General features: G+C 32.5%; 1 protein-coding gene across 1 annotated transcript in view; it reads right to left on the minus strand.

Annotated features, from left to right (window-relative positions):
- The window catches only part of LOC128985494 (T-complex protein 1 subunit epsilon-like), a 172,771-nt gene extending 147,965 nt beyond the window's left edge, over positions 1-24,806 (minus strand). Inside the window, exon 1 of the mRNA XM_054405038.1 lies at positions 24,693-24,806. Within this exon, the coding sequence (XP_054261013.1) occupies positions 24,693-24,711 (19 nt within the window). The 5' untranslated portion in view covers positions 24,712-24,806. The remainder of the gene's footprint in view (positions 1-24,692) is intronic.
- Between the last annotated feature and the right edge of the window lie 419 nt (positions 24,807-25,225).

Consider the following 25,225-nt stretch of genomic DNA (forward strand, 5'->3'; position numbering starts at 1 on the left):
AAATAATGTATTCATATTATTAGAAAGTCATTATATCCAAAGAAGCCTAACAACATACTTAAAGTGTAGCAATAAAATAAATTACTTGATATTGATTTCACATAAAATATATTTTTCATCTCGAATTCCAAAATTTTGTCAAGCCTCTTTTGTTGCAGCTCCTCATACAGATTTCACAGAAGAAATAAGCAAAATTCTACAAAATATTCACTACCTTTGGTTACAAAACGTACACCTCTCATAATAACTATACACAATTTCCTCAATGTGAATAAAAAAAAAAAAAACTAGGGGAAACCCGTCGAAATCGACGGTTACTTTCAAGGCTTACGTTAATTCATCTAACTGCGATGAATTTGGTGAAATATACATATTTTGAGCATTTAACATTGTTCAAAGAGTAATAAGTGTAAAAAAATAACAATATTGCGTTAGTTGCCAAATTTGGTTGTTCATTCAATGATTAAAATATTTCCTATCCTGTACGTCATCGGAGTTATTATTAGTATGTTATATGGTATCTCTTCCTTTGGTAGAACCTTTAAATGGTATTTAAATCGTATTGGTGGATCTTGTAGTTAAACACTTCCGCGACTTCATCAGTGTTTGAGAAAAAATATATGTTTGTTGAGGTGACACTTTCTAACTTCAAAGGGAGTTATATCCGTTACAGTGTAAGTTTGATTTTCCTTCGTCACGTCGCGTCAGTTCATATCGTACTTCTGTGCCAATGAACGAACCCTCTAGCATAGTTTTGAGAAATTGACTATGGGGTTACTGATAAAGCTGGAATTCCTTGACATGGGGGATGTCAGTTAGTTGTCTCGGCCTTATCAATAATATAAAGTTGTCAATATAATCTCTCTACGGAATGTTAGGTGTAGTGGAATACATTAAGTAAAGTTGGCTTTTATTCTTGAACTGTTAGGGGCCTCCTAGTTCATATGATCTTGGCGGCTTCATTGGCAATAAATAATGCAAATGACATAGCAATGGAACATTTCCAAAAAGCAAAAATACTGTAAAATGGCTGTTACGTATATATTGACGTTTACATATTGTTAATCAACGTATATGATAAATACTTTAATCCTTTAATACGTTTTTATGGCGACCATTCATAGTAGGTAAGCCAAGTATGAATGGAGATGAGTGTAGGATGAGTGGCACGATCTTGAAGTCTTGTTAGTGACTAAGGCCGACATTCCTTGGATACAGCTGTTAATTAATAGCCCATACAGCGAATGGCAACCAAGGGACCTACAGTTTATAGTTGAATTGGAACCAAATTTTTTTGCATTGGTATTTATGAATTGGTATAATTATCAGGATAGCACTGCGGGTAGTCGTAGTACTCACTCGTGCGGACGTTAATCCACACCAGGGAGTATCGCATCCACAGTGCATTCCTATAAATATCCACAATTCGTAACCTCCTAGTAGCTGGATTACAGGACGACGCCACCCGTCCCAGTCAAAGGATTATGTGATCTAGTTTAAAAGGAATATGACCTTTCTGTCATGACAGTAGCTGCTTAAATTGTATTTTCTCTTTGTACCATATTTTACAGCCAAAATGTCGTGTTATTTTCAATAATGTTACAAATTCAGTGCGCCAAAGTCCGTAATATAGGCAGGTGCAAATAATTTGTCAAGATAGGTACCATTTTAGGCAATGTTTCTAAGTTTGGATTTTATTAGACACAATAAGAGCAGATATTTTTCTACATAAATATTTGATATTTTGTAGAATAATAGGTCTATGATAAAATGTATGGCGAAAAAGGCACACACCAACCCGTACAATATATATAAGATAGTTCAATAAGAAATAATTTAAGAATTGCTGTGATAAAAGGATTTTCCACTGATTTTGTAATGGAACGGTTTATTGCAAAACATGGCACGATAAAGAAGAAAATCAATTTTAAAATCAGAAAATAACATTGCAAATACTTATTTGGTAGAATTCAACTCCCAATAAATATGTGTTGTTTGAAATACAATTTAAAAATGAACAGCTGTTTCATTAAAAAGTATTATTCTCATGGCCAAAATGTAAACAACTCTGTGGTGGGATCTTTTAAGGCTTCTGGGGCAGAGTCCTAAGGGATTTTGCTTAGTTTTTCTTTTGATAACTCATCTACAGACCAAGACCTTTCTTTGGACACCTCTACCAAGTTTCTACGCCCAACCGTTCTCTCAAATTAGTGGGGACAAAGTTTCCAATCAAATATTTAGATTCCCCCATGTTAATCTTATGGGAGAAACTCCAACTTTAATGGCCTGTGGGGCAAAGCCCGAGGATTTTTACTACATGAATTGGTGAAAGGGGGCGTCTACACAAAAAATACTTTATTTTGACACGTCGTTTGTAAAAATCCGTCCATTATTAACGGAGGAGTAGTGTTTTCTAGAAATCGCCTTTACGTATTATATATAAGGATACAACAAATTGGTTTAAAACAGCTGATTTAAAGTAATATGACTACTCAATGCGAATACTTGAGTGAAGGATAACATGACAAATTAGGTAGCCAGTGGGGCGGAGCCCAAAGAATCGACTTTGATTTTAGGTTACTATTTTAGACTAATAGAATTAATTTGGAATAATAAAAAACTAACCCCATAAGCTAAGCGTGGTTCGGCAGGTAATTTGTTGAAGGAAATAGAAGTTTACTGTCCACCCTGATGTGATGTTTCACGAGCGAGTTTTATCGTTCACGAGACATTTCCCTCTGTGCTTTTCTCGTTTACGATGGCCCAAAATACAGCTTTTCACTCGTATTCCCCTTTATGTTTGTCATTTTATAATATTTTGCCCACGTTTTACCGTTCTGGCCATGAATACAAATGTATTGTCTTGTTTTTATGTATTTTCTTCATTTAGTCAAACATGAGATCATGAGTTGTCTTTTAAGATTCTAATGGAATTCGACAATTTATAATGAGTTAATTTATGGAATTAAGACACATTTTGAAGTTCATACTACGACACTGCACTTTTTCCAATTTTATTTGAGATACATTAATTGTATTTGATGTTAGTCAAATTTTTTTTAAAAGCATCAAATAAAGTTGGGAACAGTCAGTTGTATTTAAGAAGGCATCAAATTAATTTAAAAGCATTGAATTCTATTTGAGACATGTATTGAAGAATATGTGATTTTATAATAAGAAATTAAAAATTAGCTGATTTTTATAAAAACATTTTTTTTTAATACGATTATTGATTGTCAACTTCTCAAATTAAAAGTCCTCATTCTAAAATTAAATTAACGATTTCTCAATTCTATGTAATACTTTCTCAAATACAATAGACTATACTCAACTACATTTGTTTTTTACCAAATTTTAACTGACTAATCTAATTTCCATTGATATTTTCTCAAATACAATTAATAACTTCTCAAATAAATTATTAAAAGGTGTATGTATACGATTGAATCTTGAATCAACTAGATGTTCAACCCAACTTTTTTCACAACTACATTTATTTCAAGAGTAACACAATCATATTGAGAGGAACACAATCATACAAGTTTTAGAAATTAAATTGAATTAAATTTGACATCTTTAATTTAAACTATAAACCTGATTTGTACATTTGGATGCTTGAAATTCTGCTATAACACATTTACCCAAACTTCACATTTGGGGATCATTGTGGATTTGTGGATTTTCATAGGGATGCACTGTGGATGCGATGCTCCCTGGTGTGAATTAACGTCCGCACTAGTGAGTACTACGACTATCCGCAGTACTTTCCTAATAATTAGACCAATTCGTTAATTACGAGGAAAAGATGTGGTTCGGATTCTACAATAAACTGTTGGTCCCTTCAGTAGCTGTATGGGCAATTAATTAACAGTTGTGTCTAAGGAATTTTGCGGCCTTAGTCACTAACGAGACTACAAGATCACACCACTCATCCTACACTCACCCTTCACTCATATTTGGGTTAAAATACGCGCATAGTGGCGTCCCCATCTTAAATAATTTATATAATTGATAATTGATTTGATAATTGATTAAGAAAATGTATTGAAGAACGCCATTGTACGTCACCAAATTCATTAATACCTAACTAAATCATACCACTTTATTCAAATTTTGTTTTCTATCCGTGGTGCAGGCAAAGTTAATAACTTTATTGAAACGCAAACACAGTTAACATCGTTTTTCTTTAATGTTTCTATGGAAACCAATCAATATCTATTAAGACAAGTTTAACGTCGAACATTTTAGCTCCGCCCGATGGTATTTTAAGTGAATACTGTATTTATTTTCTCAGTTAAACCGTATTTTGGACAAACTCACGACCCTCTTTACTGTAAAGGTTCAACCCATTCTGTTAAGTAAATTCTGCTTTAAAACAAAACCAAAAGACGCAGGGCAAATCACCTATATTCATATTTCATTTCATATACATATTGTGGAAGTTGTAAATAACACTATAAAGTGGAAAGTGGTAAATATTAAGTAGAAGGTTGAGATGGCTGGGCCACATCCAACAGGGTTAAGAAAGAGATGGTAAGGGAGGTGCCATACAAGTGTACATAAAAGTGCATTCGTCCAGAGTACATAAAAGCACACTGGAGGACAGGAGACAATTGGGAAGACCAAGTATTCGATGGGTTGACGAGGTTACAAAGGACCTAAGAAGAATGGGAGCAGACCTAGAGTCCAGAAGATAGAGGAGAGGATTCTGGAGGCACATGGTTGGCAAAGCCAAAGACCACTTAGGTTTTCAATGACCACAGGAGTAAGTAAAAGTAAGTAAATTTTATAAATGTTTAACATTATTTTAATCTACTGTGGAAAACAGTCACCATTAAACTTTTCACCCAACATATAACCTTGAAAATAAATTTCAATGGTGGGATACAATGCAACATATATTTTTTGTTATAAGGCATTAAATTAATACCCCCGCCGCAGCAACCCTACAGACTAAGCGAATTTCCATTTGCTTGATTGGATTTACACACAAAATGTCTCCTTAAAAATATCACATTTATTCCCTAATTTAATAACATTAATTTCGAGTACTTAGGTTTTCTGCAACAGGGAGGGTAAAAATGTATTTTTTTTTTTTTTTTTTTTTTTGTAAAATATTAATAGTTTAGAATGAAATGAATGCATTTTCCCAATTTGATCAAAATATGTTCATAAACAAGCAAACTACAACAGTTTACTTATTCTCCATAAGAATAACATGAGAATTTTAAATTTACAGTTTTTTGGAATTTTCTCCGTAACCATTAGGCGCATAATAACGCTTCAATATACTAAGTTATTTGTTTTGTTTAAGCTCTACAAAATAGTTTAGAAAGAAATTGCAAAATTTTAAGTTTTTTGGGTCGAAAATGGGAAAACCCAATTTTTACCCAATAAAAACCCCATAAACACCTGTTACCATAGTCCGATCATGCTGGTTCGCAAACTCGTTAGAATAAACGTAAGTTTACACGTTTGTACCAAATTTCATCAAAATCGGATGAGTTTTGCTCGAGCTACCGCGCTAACGGACACATATATAAATATATAGCCTATGTATGAATTTGAACGGGTGGTGTTTTTGGCCTCTAGGGACCTCAAAACGAAAAAGTAAATCGGTCCCGGGTCCAGGTCTTACCATGACGGTAATAGCTTATTCCCTATATGGAAAATTCGCTAAAAATAATAAATTACAATGGCGTGGTTGCGGTGATTCAATACAAAAATTTATGGAACAAATTCAATTTTTATCCTCAACAAAGTATTCCAATAAACTTTTAATCCTCCTGCCTCTGAAACGGATTACACAGATCGTGTTTTAAATTAACTTATTTGTTCTTTCTGAGGGGGAAACAAAGTGATTTCAAAGTATGCCTATTTATATTTTGTAGTCACATTTAATGAACGGAAAAAATCATTTTTACACCATACAAATTTCTACCGTCAAAGTTCTGAAGGCGTCGAAAAACAGATAAAATACATGAATTATGCTTTGTGCATTTCATCCCTGTCAAAATTATTTCATATACAATATGTTTGGATGGATATAATTGAACTAGAAGGAACTAAAGTTAAAAATAAAATTAAGGTAAGAATTTGAAAAAGTTCAGTATTTTCTGTATTTACGGTTCTTATCGGAATTATAACACAAATCTGTGCAACCATGACAAGACCTCAAAGGACCATAACACTAATAAAAAAAAAAAAAAAAAAAATTTAACTATACTGTAAGTATGAATACAAAACGCTAAATGAAGTGGTTAAAATATTTGTCAAAATAAAATTAATGCTACTATTTAACAAAAGGTTAGAGAGTGACAAGACTTGAGTTTACACTGCATTTTTATATGCCATTTCGTAAAAAAAAAAAAAAAAAAAAAAACACCTACAGTAGTTATAAATCCATTTGCGATTTGTGGTATTTGAACCCAGAAACTCGGGAACCGAAGCCCCGCGTTATACTACTAGAAACTACTGCTAGTTCCCCTAATTTAAGAGCAAATATATATATATATAAACAACCTATTTGAGGCAAATGTTGTTTTTATAAAAGTTGAGCATTTTTAAGACATTAAAAGCTGAATAAACCCCACCCTACTTTCATTGATCAATTGTTTTGCTATTTATGAACCCAATAACATCGACAAATTCTGATGGATTCATCTATATTTGCTGCTCAAACATAACCTTTTGATCAAAGGAATGATTATGATAGTTTTCATCTAAGATTTATTTCAATTATACATGAGTTAAGCTCAGTATGAACATGATTTGGATAGTTTTTAACTTGAAGTTGCTAAATAATACGCTTGTATTGTTAAACGTCACTCGTAACGTCTTGAATCTCCAAGTAGTGAAATTTTTATATTTTTAGGAAGCGTATTTCATGTACTTTTTACTTTGAATATGAATGAAGTATGTACAAGTAAATACAATCACTGAAAATTTCATAAGTTCTCTTATTATGCAGATTTGTTCTAACTTACTACTTTCATACTTTTATTAACTAATTGTAGCAGAAAATCTGCTGATAAGCCAATGCTGCTTCAGTACTTTCATGATGTAAAAAGACTAATTACATTTTCATTTTTCCTTAAAATTTAATTTGATTAGGAGATATAGCCTCTGGACCGTTATTGCAAATTGTTAAACTATAGAACTACTTTACGATCCAATTGGTTTAGGTACTTTGTAGACCTAGGTTTATACGTCGTAATGCTATCATCAGTTTGTTCCTACTAGGTTAAGCTAAACTGTTATTTTCCCATCTCTTACTTGAAAGCCAGTTGAAAAAAATTGCACACACTTTGGACAACTACGAATATATCACTCAGATAAAAACATTTAGATGCATAGCCACAATCGTGAGTCAAAAGTAAACTAATTGGATTTTAAGGCAAGTCTAGATTTTAACAATTTGATTTGATTCGATAAGTTAACGACGTTTGCGAAGACGTCTCTGCGACACTTACCGTAAACGTGGCAACGGACCCGCGAAGTCGTATATTGGGCGCCAAAATAGCTCGGGGTCGCTCTCGAAAATAGTTTTTATGTACAACTTTTGGGAGGAGATCCACGGAAATCACCGATGTCGCCAACTGTAGTGTCCACACAACCACTACTGTCCGCTGACCGAACTGTTGGCGTCGGAGCATCATTAAACGTCTGTATCTAAGCAAAAATCTATTTCGTCTTTGGTTCGTTGAGTGGACACTTTTTTTTGGGCATTTCCATTTCGTCTTTGGTTTGTTGAGTGGACACGTTTTTTTTGGGCATTGCCATTTCGTCTTTGGTTTGTTGAGTGGACACGTTTTTTTTGGGGGCATTGCCATTTCGTCTTTGGTTTGTTGAATGGACACGTTTTTTTTTGGGCATTGCCATTTCGTCTTTGGTTTGTTGAGTGGACACGTTTTTTTTGGCATTTCGTCTTTGGTTTGTGGAGTGAGCACGTTTTTTTTTGGCATTTCGTCTTTGGTTTGTGGAGTGAGCACGTTTTTTTTTTGGCATTTCGTCTTTGGTTTGTGGAGTGAGCACGTTTTTTTTTTGCATTGCCATTTCGTCTTTGGTTTGTTGAGTGGACACATTTTTTTATTGTTTTTAGACATTTTCTATATCAAAGTGAACACTGGCACTTCCTCCTCTGTTTTTGAGCGAACACTTGACTTTGGCACATAATTCCCACATCTTCTGTTCGTTGATCGGACTTTTGTGTTTGAGCTAAGTAATATTTTTATAAGGAAAACATCTTTTGAGCATTATATTTCCAAATTCTCTTCTTCATTCAACCGAACGTTTGGCCTGTAAACTTTATTCTACTGAGTAACTTTAATCTTCTGTTCGTTGCACTTATCATTAGGTCTTCAACATAATTTTTACACACCTTATTTTATTTGTTGAACAAACACTTTCAACAAAGCGTCTTTCGAGCAGCGTTTTACATCCCCTTTTGTCCCGTAGTCTATACAATCGATACCGTTTTAAAACATCCTTTAATCATCGATATATTTAAAATAAAATGTTGTATTTCCAGTGTCAGTATAATTAATTAACGTTAAACATGCATTATGTACAAGTAGATTATAAGCTGTATTTATAAGTTTAATACCAAAAAAATCGAGTAAAAATTAATTTGTTAACAATCCAGCAGTTTCTTCGATGTTTTTTATGGAATGTAGAAACCCTTAATTTTTTAAATGAACAACGCGATCCAACAAAAACAGAAAGTGAAAGGTTCTGGGGTGATGCTAACACCCGTTAAACTGTTATCCGTTATCACAGCGCAACAGATGATAAGGCGGAAGTAACTCAAGGTCACCGTTTGACAGTTTCCGGTGCGTAACTATGCCACCCAATACTCTGTGTAATGTAGGCTTACTGCGATTATAGTCTGTATAATGGGACCTGTCTCCTGACCTTTCGTATACCTAAAAACCTTGCATTAAACCATTAGCCAGGCCCTATGCAGCCATAGATTCAGGAGACTGTAATGTAGGCTTACTGAAACTATAGTTTGTATGCTGGAACCTGTCTACTGACCGTTCGCATACCTAAAACTTTTGCCTTAAACCATTAGATAGGCCCAATGGAGCCAGAGGTTCAGAAGATAGGTTCCATCGTACAGACTATATAGTCGATATAACTCCAAACTATTTAAACGCTGAATGTAAGGTTAACTTTGGAACTGAAATACTGTTACTTTTCTACCTGTGTTTTTGTCTCGGTCAAAGAGTTAAGTTAATTTTTTCTCATAATTGTTGCCAAATAGTTCATCTAAAAACGTATTGTGACCTACTATTAAGGTTTTTCTCCTAAAGATAAACTGGACGAGATTTACCACACAATATTATAATTTTATATTAATATTAATTAATTATATTAATTTTATATTATAATTTTTAATAATATTATAATAATTGCAATTTGTCCTATTTTAAAACATATCAAACGTCTTTGGCTTGGAAAAAATACTTTAAACGAAACAGAATATGAGTGTTTTTTAAATGGGTGGAATTGGCGAGCTTTAGCCCAGTATTTAAGTAGGGCATGGAAATATAGGTGGGACATAATTAACGAATTCAATTTATAGCTAAAATTTCTTTCTTTCTTTATTTCTCTTCAATTATAATTAAAATCATGAGACTCGCTTGGAACCACATTTTTAAACGAATTAATGTTGCTTTTATTTCATGTTTTTTACGAGCTGTATTACATAAATTTAAAAATAATTATAAATGTACTTTTTTATATAAGTATACCTAGTTAAATAGTTACATGTTACAGTTTTAAAATATGTTATTTTACAGCAAGGTGCCAACCAAACAGACGGTTTAAATAAACCATTGTTTTGTGTGTTTTGTTTTTTATTGTTTAAAATGCAAATAAGTTGTGAAGAATAAAGCACTTTTTTCTTTCTTTCTTTACCACACAATAGCCTCTCTATTTCTCTGACATCATCCATGTGACTTCTTCGTATAAGGTACGTAGAGAACATAGTCAATTATATCAGTTATTTAAGATGGGGACGCCACTATGTGCGTATTTTAACCCACATCTGTTAATTAACACCCCTGCTAATGGCAAATAAGGGACCTACAGTTTATAGTGGAATCCGAACCACATTTTTACTTTGGTATTAACGAATTGGTCTATCAGGATAGTAATGCGGATAGTCGTACTCACTAGTGCGGACGTTAATCCACACCAGGGAGTATCGCATACACAGTGCATGGTTATAAATATCCACAATTCATGACCTCCTAGTAGCTGGATTACAGGACGACTCCACTATCCCGGTCTGCCGGTCAAAACTATCTCAGTTAAGCACTAAAGGCTCGTTTCACATCTACCCGGCTTCTACCCGGCATGCCGTTAACCCGACTTCTAGCCGGCACCGGCACGAGTGCACCTTTCACATTACGCCGACACCGGCACTCCGGCAGTTGTACTCCAGCTTGTGAAACTTGTGTGTCGTAGGGATGGAAATAGAACGAAATAAGAATCGTTTTTTGGAAATAGAGCAATTGTAATGTTACTTTGAAATAACCTTTATTGCAACTGTATTTATATTTGGATTTTTTTTAAAATTAATTCTGTTTGAATTTGAGTGAAATGCAAATCAATGTTATGTAATAAAATAAAAAAATGAAAATGAAAATTGAGTAAAAATTCAGTTGAATTCAAATAATTCTGCTCTTGAACTAAATTGATAAGTAGTTCATGGTCTATTTCCGACATGACCAAAACTTTAAGAACAAATACCCAAAATTAATACAAATTAACAACAAACAACTGAACTAAAAGTACTTTTGGTGCACCCGACAGACGGCAGGTGCCGGTTGTATGTGAACAGTCACATTTGGCCGCTATACCCACTACTCCAGCCGGCCCGTTTAACCGACACCGGCAGCCGGCCTTCGCCGAGGGGGCACCCGGCATCCCTCGACTAGTACCCGGCAGCCGGGCAAGTGATTAACCGGTCACGACACATGCCGTGCATGTGTGAACGGTGCCATATACTTCTTTACCCCATTGCCGGTTAAACGACACCCGGCACCCGGCAGCCGGGTAGATGTGAAACAGGCCTAACGAGACAGAGTTATCCCACGAGCCTTACACGAGATTTCCAACAAAAATCTAAAACCAATATCACACTTATTTTAAAATAGAAAAACTATTTAGTTGGAATCTTGGAGAAAGTCTAAAACTATAGCTTAATTCTTCAACTAAATGGTGTTTTCTTCCGACAGACAAAATCCTTTTTTACCTATAAGAATTAATCACAAGGGGTGATGACGAAAACAAGGAAGCCAGGATGTTTGCTAACCTCATCTACTGTATCTGCTAATCAAAAGTTTAACTTACCACAAAAACTATTTAGATGAACAACAATTATTATGATTACAGTAAAACTAAACTTTATCATGTAGACTAACCAACACAAGTACAACGTAAATTTAAAAATAACTAAATAGCAACGATAATATTTTACTAATCTTAACTAATCTTAGACACCATGTATATAGCGGAATTATTCAAAGTAGAAATAATAGTGGGAATCAATTCTTTATGTATCAATAAAAATAAAATTTACCCTATTAATTGATGGATAAATAATCTGATTTACCATCTTGGCATGCAAAGTTGGACTTCTTTTCTTAAAAGACTCATTGTTGAGTTTATAAAAGAAAGCGATCCGCATATACTAATACAAAACTGAAATACGCTAGCAGAGCTAAAGAATATGGAGATTATACAGTACTTTTATAATTATGAGATCTAATTCTATTCGGTCAGAGAAGATAGGTATCCAGAAGAGGCATTATGTATCATTAAAATCAAAGATAATTGATCATTGACAGCCTGTCATTAAGTAGGTGTGTTTAGTTTTAATTCAACGATTTTCAATGTTTGCTGTTAGCATAAAAAATTCTCATTTTGCGTGGTTGGCAAATCTGTTTTCACCTGTTGACGAAGTAGCCGGCGTCGGTAGCTACTAAGCGGAAGAGTAAAAAATATGGCGTTCGCGGTGTAACGTTTAGACGCGACGGTCGGTCCTGGTTCGGTAATTTTACTGATTTTTTGCCCTCTTTGTCTCAATATGATGTAATATTCTTTTCCTAATTACCTCTTAATTTCCTTCGAGGCTATTCTTCCCCTCTTTGAAGTGCTCTAGTGTTAAATTATTTCTCCTCTGTGATGCCGGCCGGCTGATCTTCGCTCTTCGTTCCATGGACATTCGACGCCAACTCACAATTCGACCTACAACCAAGGGTGAGCACTAGACATTAATAGCCTCTCCTTCATTAATTATTCATAAAAACCCTCCATTTGTATAAACCCTCTGTATCCTCCTTTCCAATAATTTAATTTGTTGATTCGTGTAATTCGTGTTTGTGTTATAGTCGTATTTTGTATTTAATTATCTTTCGGTCCTTCGAGTTTTTTATTGTATTAACTAATTAATAATTAATTTTTAATTTCCAAGCTCCGAATTAAAGAAGGTGACTTTGGTAACATTCATCAATGCCAGGTTAATATTGTCAATCTATCAAATTGGAAACACTTCTCGTTTAATTTGTCACGACGAACTATATTACGTCCGTGCAAGAGTTATTGGAATTTAAACCAGCTACATAAGGCAGTTGTAAGTACTGTACTAATAAACAATTTTTTTTTTTAACTGTACATAATATAAAAATATCAGGGTTTTATAACAATTCGTATTTTTTTATTATCCACACGTTAATAGTCATTAAATTGTTTTTAACCTAAGCGAATGTATCATATTGTATCATATGTATCATATTGTCATAGTGTATCAAGCATTCGTAATTTCTTGACCATCCCAATTTATTAATGATTTTGGGACACCTTTAACGATTGTTGTTTAACTCCTTGGTTTTAATCTCAAATAACTTGCAATAGTTTGCTAACAGTTTGTTATATTAAGGGAAATTGTTTTTTAAATTGTCTGGGTAGCCGAGTGGTTATAGTGTTCACCTTCAAGTAAGAAGTTCGCTGGTTCGATTCCAAGTGAGATCGTTTCCAGACCCAGATGCCATTTGACATTGGGCTATGAATGATGCTGTCTAACAAAAAGGGTTTTAGATAGTAACAAGAATAGGGGTTAGGCCGTTCCTTTCAAAACGTATAAAATGCATTGGTGTAGGAAACACACAAAACATACGAAAAATATGATAACAAATACATAAGATATTTCATTATTGATTAAATTATGAGGGCCTTTTACAGAAGAGGCCGCCACAATTTAAACCGTGGAAAACCTACAGATTAAGGTTAAGTGATTTTTAGAGTTTTTGTCATTATTTCTTTTAAGTAAATAAGAAAAATAAATTAGTAATTCATAAAGTAATTCTATAAAAAAAAAACCTCTCCTAAACTGTGGTTACTCCATAGTTTAAAGAGTAGTAACCCTCTTCTGAAAAAGACCCAATTATGACAAGTGTCAGATTAAAATATGTAAATCACAACTACGTCAGCTGAATTACTTCAACTGTACATTCGAATCAATCAAACTTGTGGAATTGCCAAATTACTGCGGTCTTAAACATTGATTCGACTCATGTAAAACACACCAAAGTGGCAAGAAAACAAGTGTAGTCATAAGCGTGACGCGTGACGGAAAGGTCGGGCAGCGATGACTTAACAATGACACAGTTGGCGTGGCCTGGCCTTGGACTTCCATCAATAGTTACTGTACATGAGTTCAGTGACTGTACACAAGATATTGTACAGTGCACGATCCCAGGCACTGGAAACTGGGTGAGCAAAGCATTGTACACTATGCAAGTACATGTACAGAGACACAACTGTACAAAGAAACTACTATTGTACACAATGTATCAGAGAGCACTGTACACAAGGGACTACTTGTAAGTGTACAGAAGAATTGTACACTATGCAAGTACATGTACAGAGACACAACTGTACAAAGAAACTACTATTGTACACAATGTATCAGAGAGCACTGTACATGAGGGACTACTTGTAAGTGTACAGAAGCATTGTACACTATGCAAGTACATGTAAAGAGACACAACTGTTCAAAGAAACTACTATTGTACACAATGTATCAGAGAGCACTATGCAAGTACATGTACAGAGACACAACTGTACAAAGAAACTACTATTGTACACAATGTATCGGAGAGCACTGTACACGAGGGACTACTTGTAAGTGTACAGAAGAATTGTACACTATACAAGTACATGTAAAGAGACACAACTGTACACAGGACCTACTACTGTACATAAAACCGTGTGAAGTGATGTAGCACTGCACACACTGGTAAATAGGCTAGGAGGAGTACAGGAGCATTGTGCACTATGCAAGTATATGTACAGAGACACAACTGTACAAAGAAACTACTATTGTACACAATGTATCGGAGAGCACTGTACACAAGGGACTTCTTGTAAGTGTACAGAAGCATTGTACACTATGCAAGTACATGTAAAGAGACACAACTGTACACAGGACCTACTACTGTACATAAAACCGTGTGAAGTGATGTAGCACTGCACACACTGGTAAATAGGCTAGGAGGAGTACAGGAGCATTGTGCACTATGCAAGTACATGTACAGAGACACAACTGTACAAAGAAACTACTATTGTACACAATGTATCGGAGAGCACTGTACACGAGGGACTACTTGCAAGTGTACAGAAGCATTGTACACTATGCAAGTAGATGTACAGAGACACAACTGTTCAAAGAAACTACTATTGTACACAATGTATCAGAGAGCACTGTACGTGAGGGACTACTTGTAAGTGTACAGAAGAATTGTACACTATGCAAGTACATGTACAGAGACACAACTGTACAAATAAACTACTATTGTACACAATGTATCGGAGAGCACTGTACGTGAGGGACTATTTGCAAGTGTACAGAAGCATTGTACACTATGCAAGTACATGTGAGACACAACTGTTCAAAGAAACTACTATTGAACACAATGTATCAGAGAGCACTGTACGTGAGGGACTATTTGCAAGTGTACAGAAGCATTGTACACTATGCAAGTACATGTACAGAGACACAACTGTACAAATAAACTACTATTAAACACAATGTATCAGAGAGCACTGTACGTGAGGGACTATTTGCAAGTGTACAGAAGCATTGTACACTATGCAAGTACATGTACAGAGACACAACTGTACAAATAAACTACTATTGTACACAATGTATCGGAGAGCACTGTACACGAGGGACTATTTGCAAGTGTACAGAAGCATTGTACACTATGCAAGTACATGTACAGAGACACAACTGTACAAATAAACTACTATTGTACACAATGTATCGGAGAGCACTGTACACGAGGGACTATTTGCAAGTGTACAGAAGCATTGTACACTATGCAAGTACATGTACAGAGACACAACTGTACAAATAAACTACTATTGTACACAATGTATCGGAGAGCACTGTACACGAGGGACTACTTGTAAGTGAACAGAAGCATTTTACAGTATATGCATGGAGACACAGTATATGTATGGTACAAGGGACCTACTACTGTACATAAAACCATGTAACGTGCTATAGCACTGTACACATTGTGAACTAAGCTAGTAGAAGTGCTAAAGCATTGTACACTGTATGCAAGTTTTGTAGAGACACAACTGTACAAAGTAACTACTACACTACTGTACATAAAACCGTGTGACGTGCTGTAGCAATGTACACATTGTGACTAAGCTAGAACGTGTACAGAAGAATTGTACACTATTTAAGTATGAACAGAGACACAACTGTACAAAGTTACTAACACTCTACATAAAACCATGTAACGTGCTATGCCACTGTACACATTGTGAACTAAGCTAGTAGAAGTGCTAAAGCATTGTACACTATGCAAGTATGTGTACAGAACTGTACAAAGAACCGGACACTGTACACAAAGCCACGTGACGTGTTTCAGCACTGTACACAAGATTGTGTACCTTTCCCTAATTGCTCTTTGTCTATTGTCCCACGGCCTCTACAAGTGGCAGAAATAAACTGTTTACTTTCAACTTTTCGTTCTCCATGCTGGAAGTAAGTCTTAAATATTCAACAAAGCTTAATACCAAAGAGACGTTTGATTTTAAACAAGTAAAATATCAAGGTAGAAATGCAAATATTAGATTTAATCTATTAAAAATATTAGTTAATAAAAATATATCGTAAACGAATCATTTAAATTAGTTATTAATGTGATGTATTTTCTAATTATTTGGATCCCATTCATAAATGATTAATGTCTATACAATTAAAACATGTTCAGACTATCTGAAGAATTAAAAGTGAATTCCAATAGTGCAAATGCAAATATTTAATTTAAAGTCATAACAATTATTTATTTATTACAAGTTGTTGGTTCACCAAATTTAACGGATGTTTTGTTGTATTTTTTATTATGGTACCAAACTCAATTTATCTATGCTTTACTCTATGATTATAGCACCAGACAACAAGCAAAATTTCATAAACGTTTGGTTAAGTTTAAAGAAAAATATTCATTTGTACAAATAAAATCAAAATAAATTAAACTAAACATAATCTCCAGTTGATCTAAAAGAAGATATGTTTTAATTCTGTAATATACACAGATTTTTCTAAGTCAAAATGGAAGTTAAAGTTATTGTAAATTGTTGTATATTTTATATCATAAATGATCGTGTAAATAAATATAACATAATTTCAATAACAGTTCGCCCTATAAGTGACCCAAACCATTAATTTTATCAGAATAAAATATACGCTAGTTTAGTTCCATATTAATAAGATATAAATCATGTTATTTGAATGTAGATAATAAAGGGTGGACCAAAAAAACAGGGACAATTTTAAAATGTTATTACTCAGTTGTTATAAAGGCTGGAGAGTTCATTGATGCGACAAAAGAAAGTTTATTTGATGCCATTTAGTGTATAGTTACTATGGATCATCAATGGTTACCGGAACATCGTGCCTTTGTCATAGAAACTTTTTTGAAGAATAATTTGACTTTCATTTCTGCTCAACGACAATTTCGTTTTCACTTCAACATTGGCCGTAATGGTGCGACCCTAAAGCGAAAAACTATTTAAAGTTGGGTAAATAATTTCCAGAACACGTCTTCTGCACTCAAAGTCAAACCTAGTAAGATACCTCGGACTGTTCGAACGCCGGAAAACATTGAAATGGTTCACGCGAGTGTCCTGCGTCGAGCGTCCAAAGCCAACCGTGTGCAAAACATTGCATTGAAATTTAAATTTGCATAGGTTTAATTTTGAGTACAAAAGCCGTGTTTAGGACATTGTTTACCCATCTTTGAGTAGTTTATTCGGTTTGGGGTTGCACCATTACGGCCAAAGTTTAAGTGAACACGAAATTGACGTTGAGTAGAAATGAAAGTCAAATTACTCTTCAAAACATTCTCTATGACAAAGGCACGATGTTGCGGTAACCATTGATGATCCATAGTAACCATACACTAAATGGCATCAAATAAACTTTCTTTTGCCGCATCAATGAACTTTCCAGCCTTTATAACAGCTGAGTAATAACATTTTAAAATTGTCCCTGTTTTTTTGGTCCACCCTTTAAAAGTAACTCTTATGCATTCAAATATATTTTCACATCGTTGCAAAAATGTAGTCCCAGAGCATAAATTGACTTGACCACGAAATTTAAAATGTAACCAATTTATAAGCTTTTAGCTAAACAAACCTCAATCAATGTCGGGCAGAAAATTGAATTGAGAGTTGTGAAAACTTCATTACACCCTACTGACAACGTGATGGGGAACTTCCCTTGCTACGGCAAGGCTTTAATATTCGGTATATTATTGGAAAAACTGGATTAAATATTATTTATAAGGATTTATAAACCAATTAATATAATTAAAACAATAATTTAATACATTAATTCTTGTGTTCCTATGCTTTGCATTTTTTTAAGCTTAATTGTACGAAAGTACAATAAGTGTAGGGTGGTCGCGAATAAGCGTTAAACTTTTTATTGGGTATAAGAGGAGCATAAATGGAACTCGTAAACGTGGTTTAAAAAAATATATCTCTTACACACCCCCAGAGATGAGTTGTTTTAAGTTTTTTGAAAAAAATTGACACAATTGCAAAAATGTTGCATTTTTCGGGTTATTTTAAAACTTTTATCAACATTTAACAGTACCATCGCGTTCTCCACAAACTTTGTATAAAAATACATGTACTTGAACTTGCCTAAATCAGCATAGCTACTTATTAAATTGAATAGAAATAAAAATTTGCGTTTTTCAAAAAAATATTAAAACATAAGTAAACATAAAACTTTTTTTAAAAAAAGGTTTTAAGGAGCAGCAAATACTTTAAAAAACTTGCCCATAATCTAAGCTTTCAAACAATACCACAAAACGTAATATTTGATTCAGATAAATGTCTGCTATTCAAGTTTGAATGGCGTAAAACACAATTTATCCAAAACATTTTTCACTACTGTCGCGTCGTAATAATGTTTTTTAGATTATTTAAAATAGCACCATCTAAAAGGATTTTGAATTCAACTGTTTAGCAATACTTTTAAAACTGGATCAATTAACTCAGCTATAAGGCCAATCTTATACCAATTCAAGTAAGATACGTATGATATGAAATTAAAAATTAATAACAATTCATTTCGTAGTAGAATAATTTGTTTGGCTCATCTTATGCAATGGCTCATCTTGCCCTTGCTCTTCTGCACTTCTGCTGCTCCAATGATCCTCTTCAAAAGTTCTTACCCCAATCTTCTAAATCCCCAAACAAACAAAAAATCCATAGGGATAAGATCCGGAGATCTGGCATGCCAAGAAACAGTGCCTCCACGTCCGATCCAAGTGGGAAGTTGAAGTAAAGCCATTCTCTCACTTGATTTGTGAAGTGAGGCGGATTGTTTATTTTAATCCATTATTTTATCTTTTTATTTTTTCATATTTTATGGCCAACTTTTATTTTTTAATTAAAATTTTATCAACTGTCTGTACAAGCTATCCAAAATGTAGAACATTTTCATTACCTGAAACTAAATAATTTGTCTCATGTGTTCAATTTAATCCTCAACTACTGTAATATTTCCACTTTACCATATTTTAAGGCTATTTTATTTATTAAGTTGATGTATATCGAATATCTGTATCTTGTTTTTTAAGGTTTAATAGGGCACAGCCTTGTCGTTTTAGTGAAGTGTGCAGTAGTGTAAATAAGAGAAAGTGACTAAGTATTTTTTAGTTTCATATCATGGCTATACTGTAAATAATAAAACAAATTTCTCTACTACGAAATGGATTATGTTATTAATTTTATATGTTATTAATTTTCATATCATACATATCTTACTAGAATTTGTATAAGATTGGCCTTATAACTGAGTTAATTGATCCAGTTTTAAAAGTATTGCCAAAAAGTTGAATTCAAAATCCTTTTAGATGGTGCTATTTTAAATAATCTAAAAAACATTATTACGACGCGACAGTAGTGAAAAATGTTTTGGATAAATTGTGTTTTACGCCATTCTAACTTGAATAGCGGTTATTTATCTGAATCAAATATTACGTTTTATGGTATTTTTTGAAAGCTTAGATTATGGGCAAGTTTTTTAAAGTATTTGCTGCTCTTTAAAACCTTTTTTTAAAAAAGTTTTATGTTTACTTATGTTTTAATATTTTTTTTGAAAAACGCAAATTTTTATTTCTATTCAATTTAATAAGTAGCTATGCAGATTTAGGCAAGTTGAAATACATGTATTTTTATACAAAATTTTGTGGAGAACGCGATGGTACTGTTAAATGTTGATAAAAGTTTTAAAATAACCCGAAAAATGCAACATTTTTGCAATTATGTCAATTTTTTTCAAAAAACTTAAAACAACTCATCTCTGGGTGTGTGTAAGAGATATATTTTTTTAAACCACGTTTACGAGTTCCATTTATGCTCCTCTTATACCCAATAAAAAGTTTAACGCTTATTCGCGACCACCCTGTATAGTAGTGATACGTAAAGTTTATCAGGAATTACTTTCCAACAAATTTCTTTGTATAAGTTATTTATCTGTATGTGTGTGTTAATATTTATTTATAGGAAGTAAATTGTATTTATGGGTAATAACAAAAGAAATGATGAAATGAAAAAATATTATAACTGTTTTAATGAGAGAATAATGTACAATGAGAATATAAACAGTATCAATAATAAAACGTCTGGTAATTTATTATATTAACATATTATTGGAAATAGTTTAAAAAAGGTAGGGCTTATTAGTGATTATAAGTACTGAAAAGTGTGTATTTTATCATTGTATGTCTATTTTATACCATATTTAAAAATAAAAATAACTATAAATGGGCGTAACGTTAAAATAAAGGAATAAATATTAGAAATATCCAACAGAATATTTATTATGGTTCAGTACTACATTTCAAAACAAAACTACATACAGTACCAGTATAATTTGAAACTTTAAAAAAATTAGGACCAAAAAATACAATCTTAATTTTTTACTCTACACACTCTTTTATTAAATAAATACTGGTATATTATTGTTTATTAAAACATTATTTACTAGCTAAATGAAATTTCGTTTCGAATTTGCTTGATTAAAAATTAGCACAAATGAGAAGGAGTGTGAAGGTGAGGTAAAAAATTAAACAAACCATAAAGTAGAGATACAATAGTTCAATACAATAATTTTACGATTTAATTCTTACTATAATTTTATTTGTTACAATAGTTCTGTTGAATCTATCATAAGCTATTTTGCACTATCATTTTCTCAGTGGTTTAACTTACGTTTAGAACAAGGTTTGTTCCCTGCTTTCCTCATTAAATAAGAAAAATGAAATAAAAGTAAAAAACAACAACAACAAATAAAAACATGACTGGGACCATAAAGGGACTTGGGAAAAGCCTGGAAATTCCAAGCTAACATCTTCAGCAAAATAATTCAAAGGTGTTTGAATTCGTGACGAAAAATCTCTTTAGAATATCGTAAGTAGCTAATTAATAAGCCATTTTATTTTAATTTGGCTGCAAAATGACTTCGTTGTACAATATAAAGGGTGTCCCAGTAAGAACGCCGGATTTGAGGAGCGTCTTATCCTTATCTGTATTTCAATAGGAATTCCCAAATTATCAGCGATGTTATCAGTATCAGGTCCCATTTGTAGTCATGAATCGCTACACGACGGAACAACGTGTGGTCATAGTTAAAGTGCACTACAAGCACGGAAGCTGCGCGCTATTTACGGCCGGGACAGTGCTCCAAATGATCCATCTGTCCGAAGATTGATTTATAAGTTCGAATAAATTGGCTCAGTTCTATTTTGGGGATATTTATAGTCGCTTGTTTTCGCCAATAATCCTCAAACAATCCAAGACTTAAAGGAGGAAATGATTCGTGCCATTAATGGGATTCAACAGGAAGTGTGTGAAAAAGTGATGGAAAACTTTGTCAAGAGATGTCGGGCCTGTCAGTATTCAGCAGGTTGGCACTTACAAGACATAATACTCAATTACTAATCGGAGATACTATGCTTTAAGATTCATGTTTCATATTGAAAAATTTAGTGAGAAAATATATGGTTTGTTAACATTTCAAATCCGGCGTTCTTATTGGGACACCCTTTATTATATCGATGTATAAACTGTGATCATTTGATTTATTTATTTTATTTTTACCAATAGTCAATAATGTTTTTTTCTTAATAAAAAAATATAATTAAAAAAGTAATAAATAATCAAAAAAACTTAAGCTTCGGGTAACTAAGACTTAAACACCAACTAACTAAAAAAATATACTAAAATGTTAGACTCTGTCCATTATTTTACGAGGGGAAATTTATACATAATGCGAATACATTAAATCCTTAGTTGATGGATAATAGACAGTAATGTGACTTTATAACGAACATTGATAACGTTATCAATCAACCAACATTTGACTTTTTGGCTGGGTTAATTTATCATTACGATCTATTGGTGTTCATGACCATTCATCAAGATTTCATTTACTTCTCTCACTTTACCCGTTCTGCGTATTACTTATGTTGTTTTTCAAATTATCTGCTTAAACGCCCATCGTATTCCATAAATAATTCTTTTAGTCTTAGCTTGTGTCATTGATTTTTATTTTTATTTCTTTTGAGTAGAAAATGTTCTAGGTCCTGAGAAACACCATATGTTCAGTGTTTTATTGCTTACACCTTCATCACAATTTTGCCACTATTACTAGTATAAATTTTATATAATTTATCGTAGTAATTTTTTTTAATTCATTTTATTATTTTATTATTTCAAGATTTCTGTTGTCCCTTAATACTTGTTTCACTTTGTTTAGTTTGTTAGTTTTAATTAAATATTTACAATGTTCGGGCTTGCCATCTTGTGAATCTAGCTTATTAAACAACTGTATATATAATTAGGAATCAGTTGGAATGAATCAATAAATAAATGACGGTTTACTAGTAATGTCAATTCAACCAGATGATGACTATTGCATTGAGTGTTTGACGAAAATAAAGATTTTTGATTTTTGCCGATCCAGCAAAAAATACTAAAAACCTTTTTATGGTAAAATTCAAACAAAACGTCTAGTTAAAATTGTATAGGTAGGTAACTAAGTGGTAAAAGTACTCATACATCAAATTTAAAGATTGCTGGATCCATCCTAAGCGATGTATTTTAAATCCTAAAGGGTCTACTTAGGGCTGATATTGCTTTTTAATACACCATATGATAGTTATTTTTATAAGGTACTTTAACTTTGCCTATTTATAAGTGATGTAAATCGTATAGCGAAAGTAACACATTTTAAAACAATTAGGACGTAAAGTACTGTAAATTTTCATACTTTAGCACCTTTTTTTAACTACTTTATAGCAAAAGATGCAAATTAATGATTAAAACCTAGCATTCGGTAAATAGTAGACAAAATAAATTATGATCAATTGAACAGCATTAGAAAAAAAGTGTTTTTATGTCATTGGTTTTTTTTTATCGAAAAAAATGTCTGTTCCTAAATATAAATAATACTAATAATTTTTTTAACAAGTATAGCAAAAAAGAATAACAAAATGTGTAGAAAAAAATAAATTAAAAACAATGCCATGTATACATTTTTATTTGTTTTGAATTAATTATATATATATATTTTTTAATTTGTTTTATTGTATTTATTCATAAACAGAAATTCCTTTTCACGACGAAAAATTAAAAAAGTACAGTAGGTATTCATCAACTAGTTAGTGAAAACAATTAACTAACAGTTGAAAATGTAAACAATTAAGTCATAAAGATGAAAAAACAGAAACATGCAACAACAAAAATAACCAACAACAATAAATAAGCAATACTCTGGTAAATGATAAAAACCACGAAAACCAAAACATACAATAATTAGCAATTAACTATGGATTATTATTTATGTCACATTGAGCACACTATAATAATTCAATAAAATTTTAGTTTTTATATTTTATTTATATGCAGGTTGATATGACAAATATATAAACAAAAACATTTATATTATAAACGTTAAAGCTATTTTTTTTACTTTCCTGCAGAAAGTATATCTTTTATATATCTAAAGAAGTAATTAATAAGTAATGTTGGTGATGGTCAGCCTCCTCTCGATAAGACACAGCTTATGAGAAACCTTTTTACTTTCACATTTTAAGAAACATCCTCTCAACACCAGAAAGACAATAAGGACATGAGCAAGCCTGGGTTTTTTAGATTCAAGGTAGTCATATTAATCATACTGGTACTTGATCTTTTGTAGTTTGTAGGCTTGCCAAAAATACAAAATATTGGCAAACATTCTCTGAATCAGCTGTTTTCACTATTTTTCAACAATGCTTCATAGTCATTATTGTTGTAGTTTTCAACAAAAATAATTTTTTGTAAAAAATATTGTTAAAAAACTGTAAAAATTGCTTTTAGGTATTTATGAAGTTATTTATTGTTTTTATATTTTAAGTGTTTCTCCATCGTAAAACAAATAAAATAGAAACAAGATTCAAATATTTGTGAAGATATATAATTAGGGCTACGCTTAAAATAACTTTTGTTACACTCATATAAAGTATAATTGTTTTAAGCATACACAATTTGTTGTCATGAAATTTTTAAGAATGGTTTGAGCTTCTACACAACAAATTCATTTAAAAGCTAATAAAGTATAAACACGAAATGACAGGTTAATGTGTTATACGTTATGATATAATATTTGTTTAGTTGAGAACATAATTATAGCATTTATTACACAGTTTTTTTAATTGTCATCTTTTTCTTAATTTTAAATTGTTTTGATAATGTAAACTACTTACCTGCACCAAACAACAAATATTTTAATTATTCAATATCTTTTTACAGCACTTGTTGAAACACAATTCTATTGTTGATTATAAACTAAAATGTTATATTTAAAAACCATTTTTCCTAGAAAACTAAGGATGAATGATGAGTAAAAACTAATTTTAATTTAATTGTCAAATTAATATCAGACCGACATTAGATAAAAAAAGCGAAACAAATTAAAACTCTCATATTTCCATTGTTGCTCAGACGTAAATCAACAATAACAACTTTTAGGTTAGGAACGATTACAACTGTACACTTCTCGATTAATGAATGACAACTATTTGTATTATCGTATTACTTACTGAATTCTATATCCTTCATGTAATCCAAAACGATCACATCACAAAACACTTACCAAAACACTTATCACAATCACAAAAAACACAGACACTCATCACAAATATTCGCTTGGAACCAGACAGACACGACGCGAAGCAACAACTGGTCGACAGCTGTTCTTAGGTTGGCAGCATTGATAGCTATCGCACTGACACCTAGCGACAATATTGTGAAATAGATCGGTCGTGGATAAATATAGAACTTGGTCTCACGCAGAGAGGTCATTATAACTGGTTATTTATACATAAATTATTGCAAAAGATGATCCGTAGTTTTTTTACTGTTCATCTTTTTGGAGGTTTCGTATTTTGTTTTGTTTTGTAAAGCACAATTAAAAATGTTTAGGTGAATTTATCCCTTTTAAACACATAATTGTATTTTAATTACAGTAGTTTATATTCAATAACACGCACACGTCGCTGGATAAGTAAACTTCATACGTTGCTTGATAAGGCTACGTAATGTTGCTTGATAAGTAAACGTCATGCGTTGCTTG

Source organism: Macrosteles quadrilineatus, unplaced genomic scaffold (assembly GCF_028750875.1).
Source record: "Macrosteles quadrilineatus isolate MER2022 unplaced genomic scaffold, UCM_ALF_1.0 Scaffold_2__2_contigs__length_208266976, whole genome shotgun sequence".
NCBI lineage: Eukaryota > Metazoa > Arthropoda > Insecta > Hemiptera > Cicadellidae > Macrosteles > Macrosteles quadrilineatus.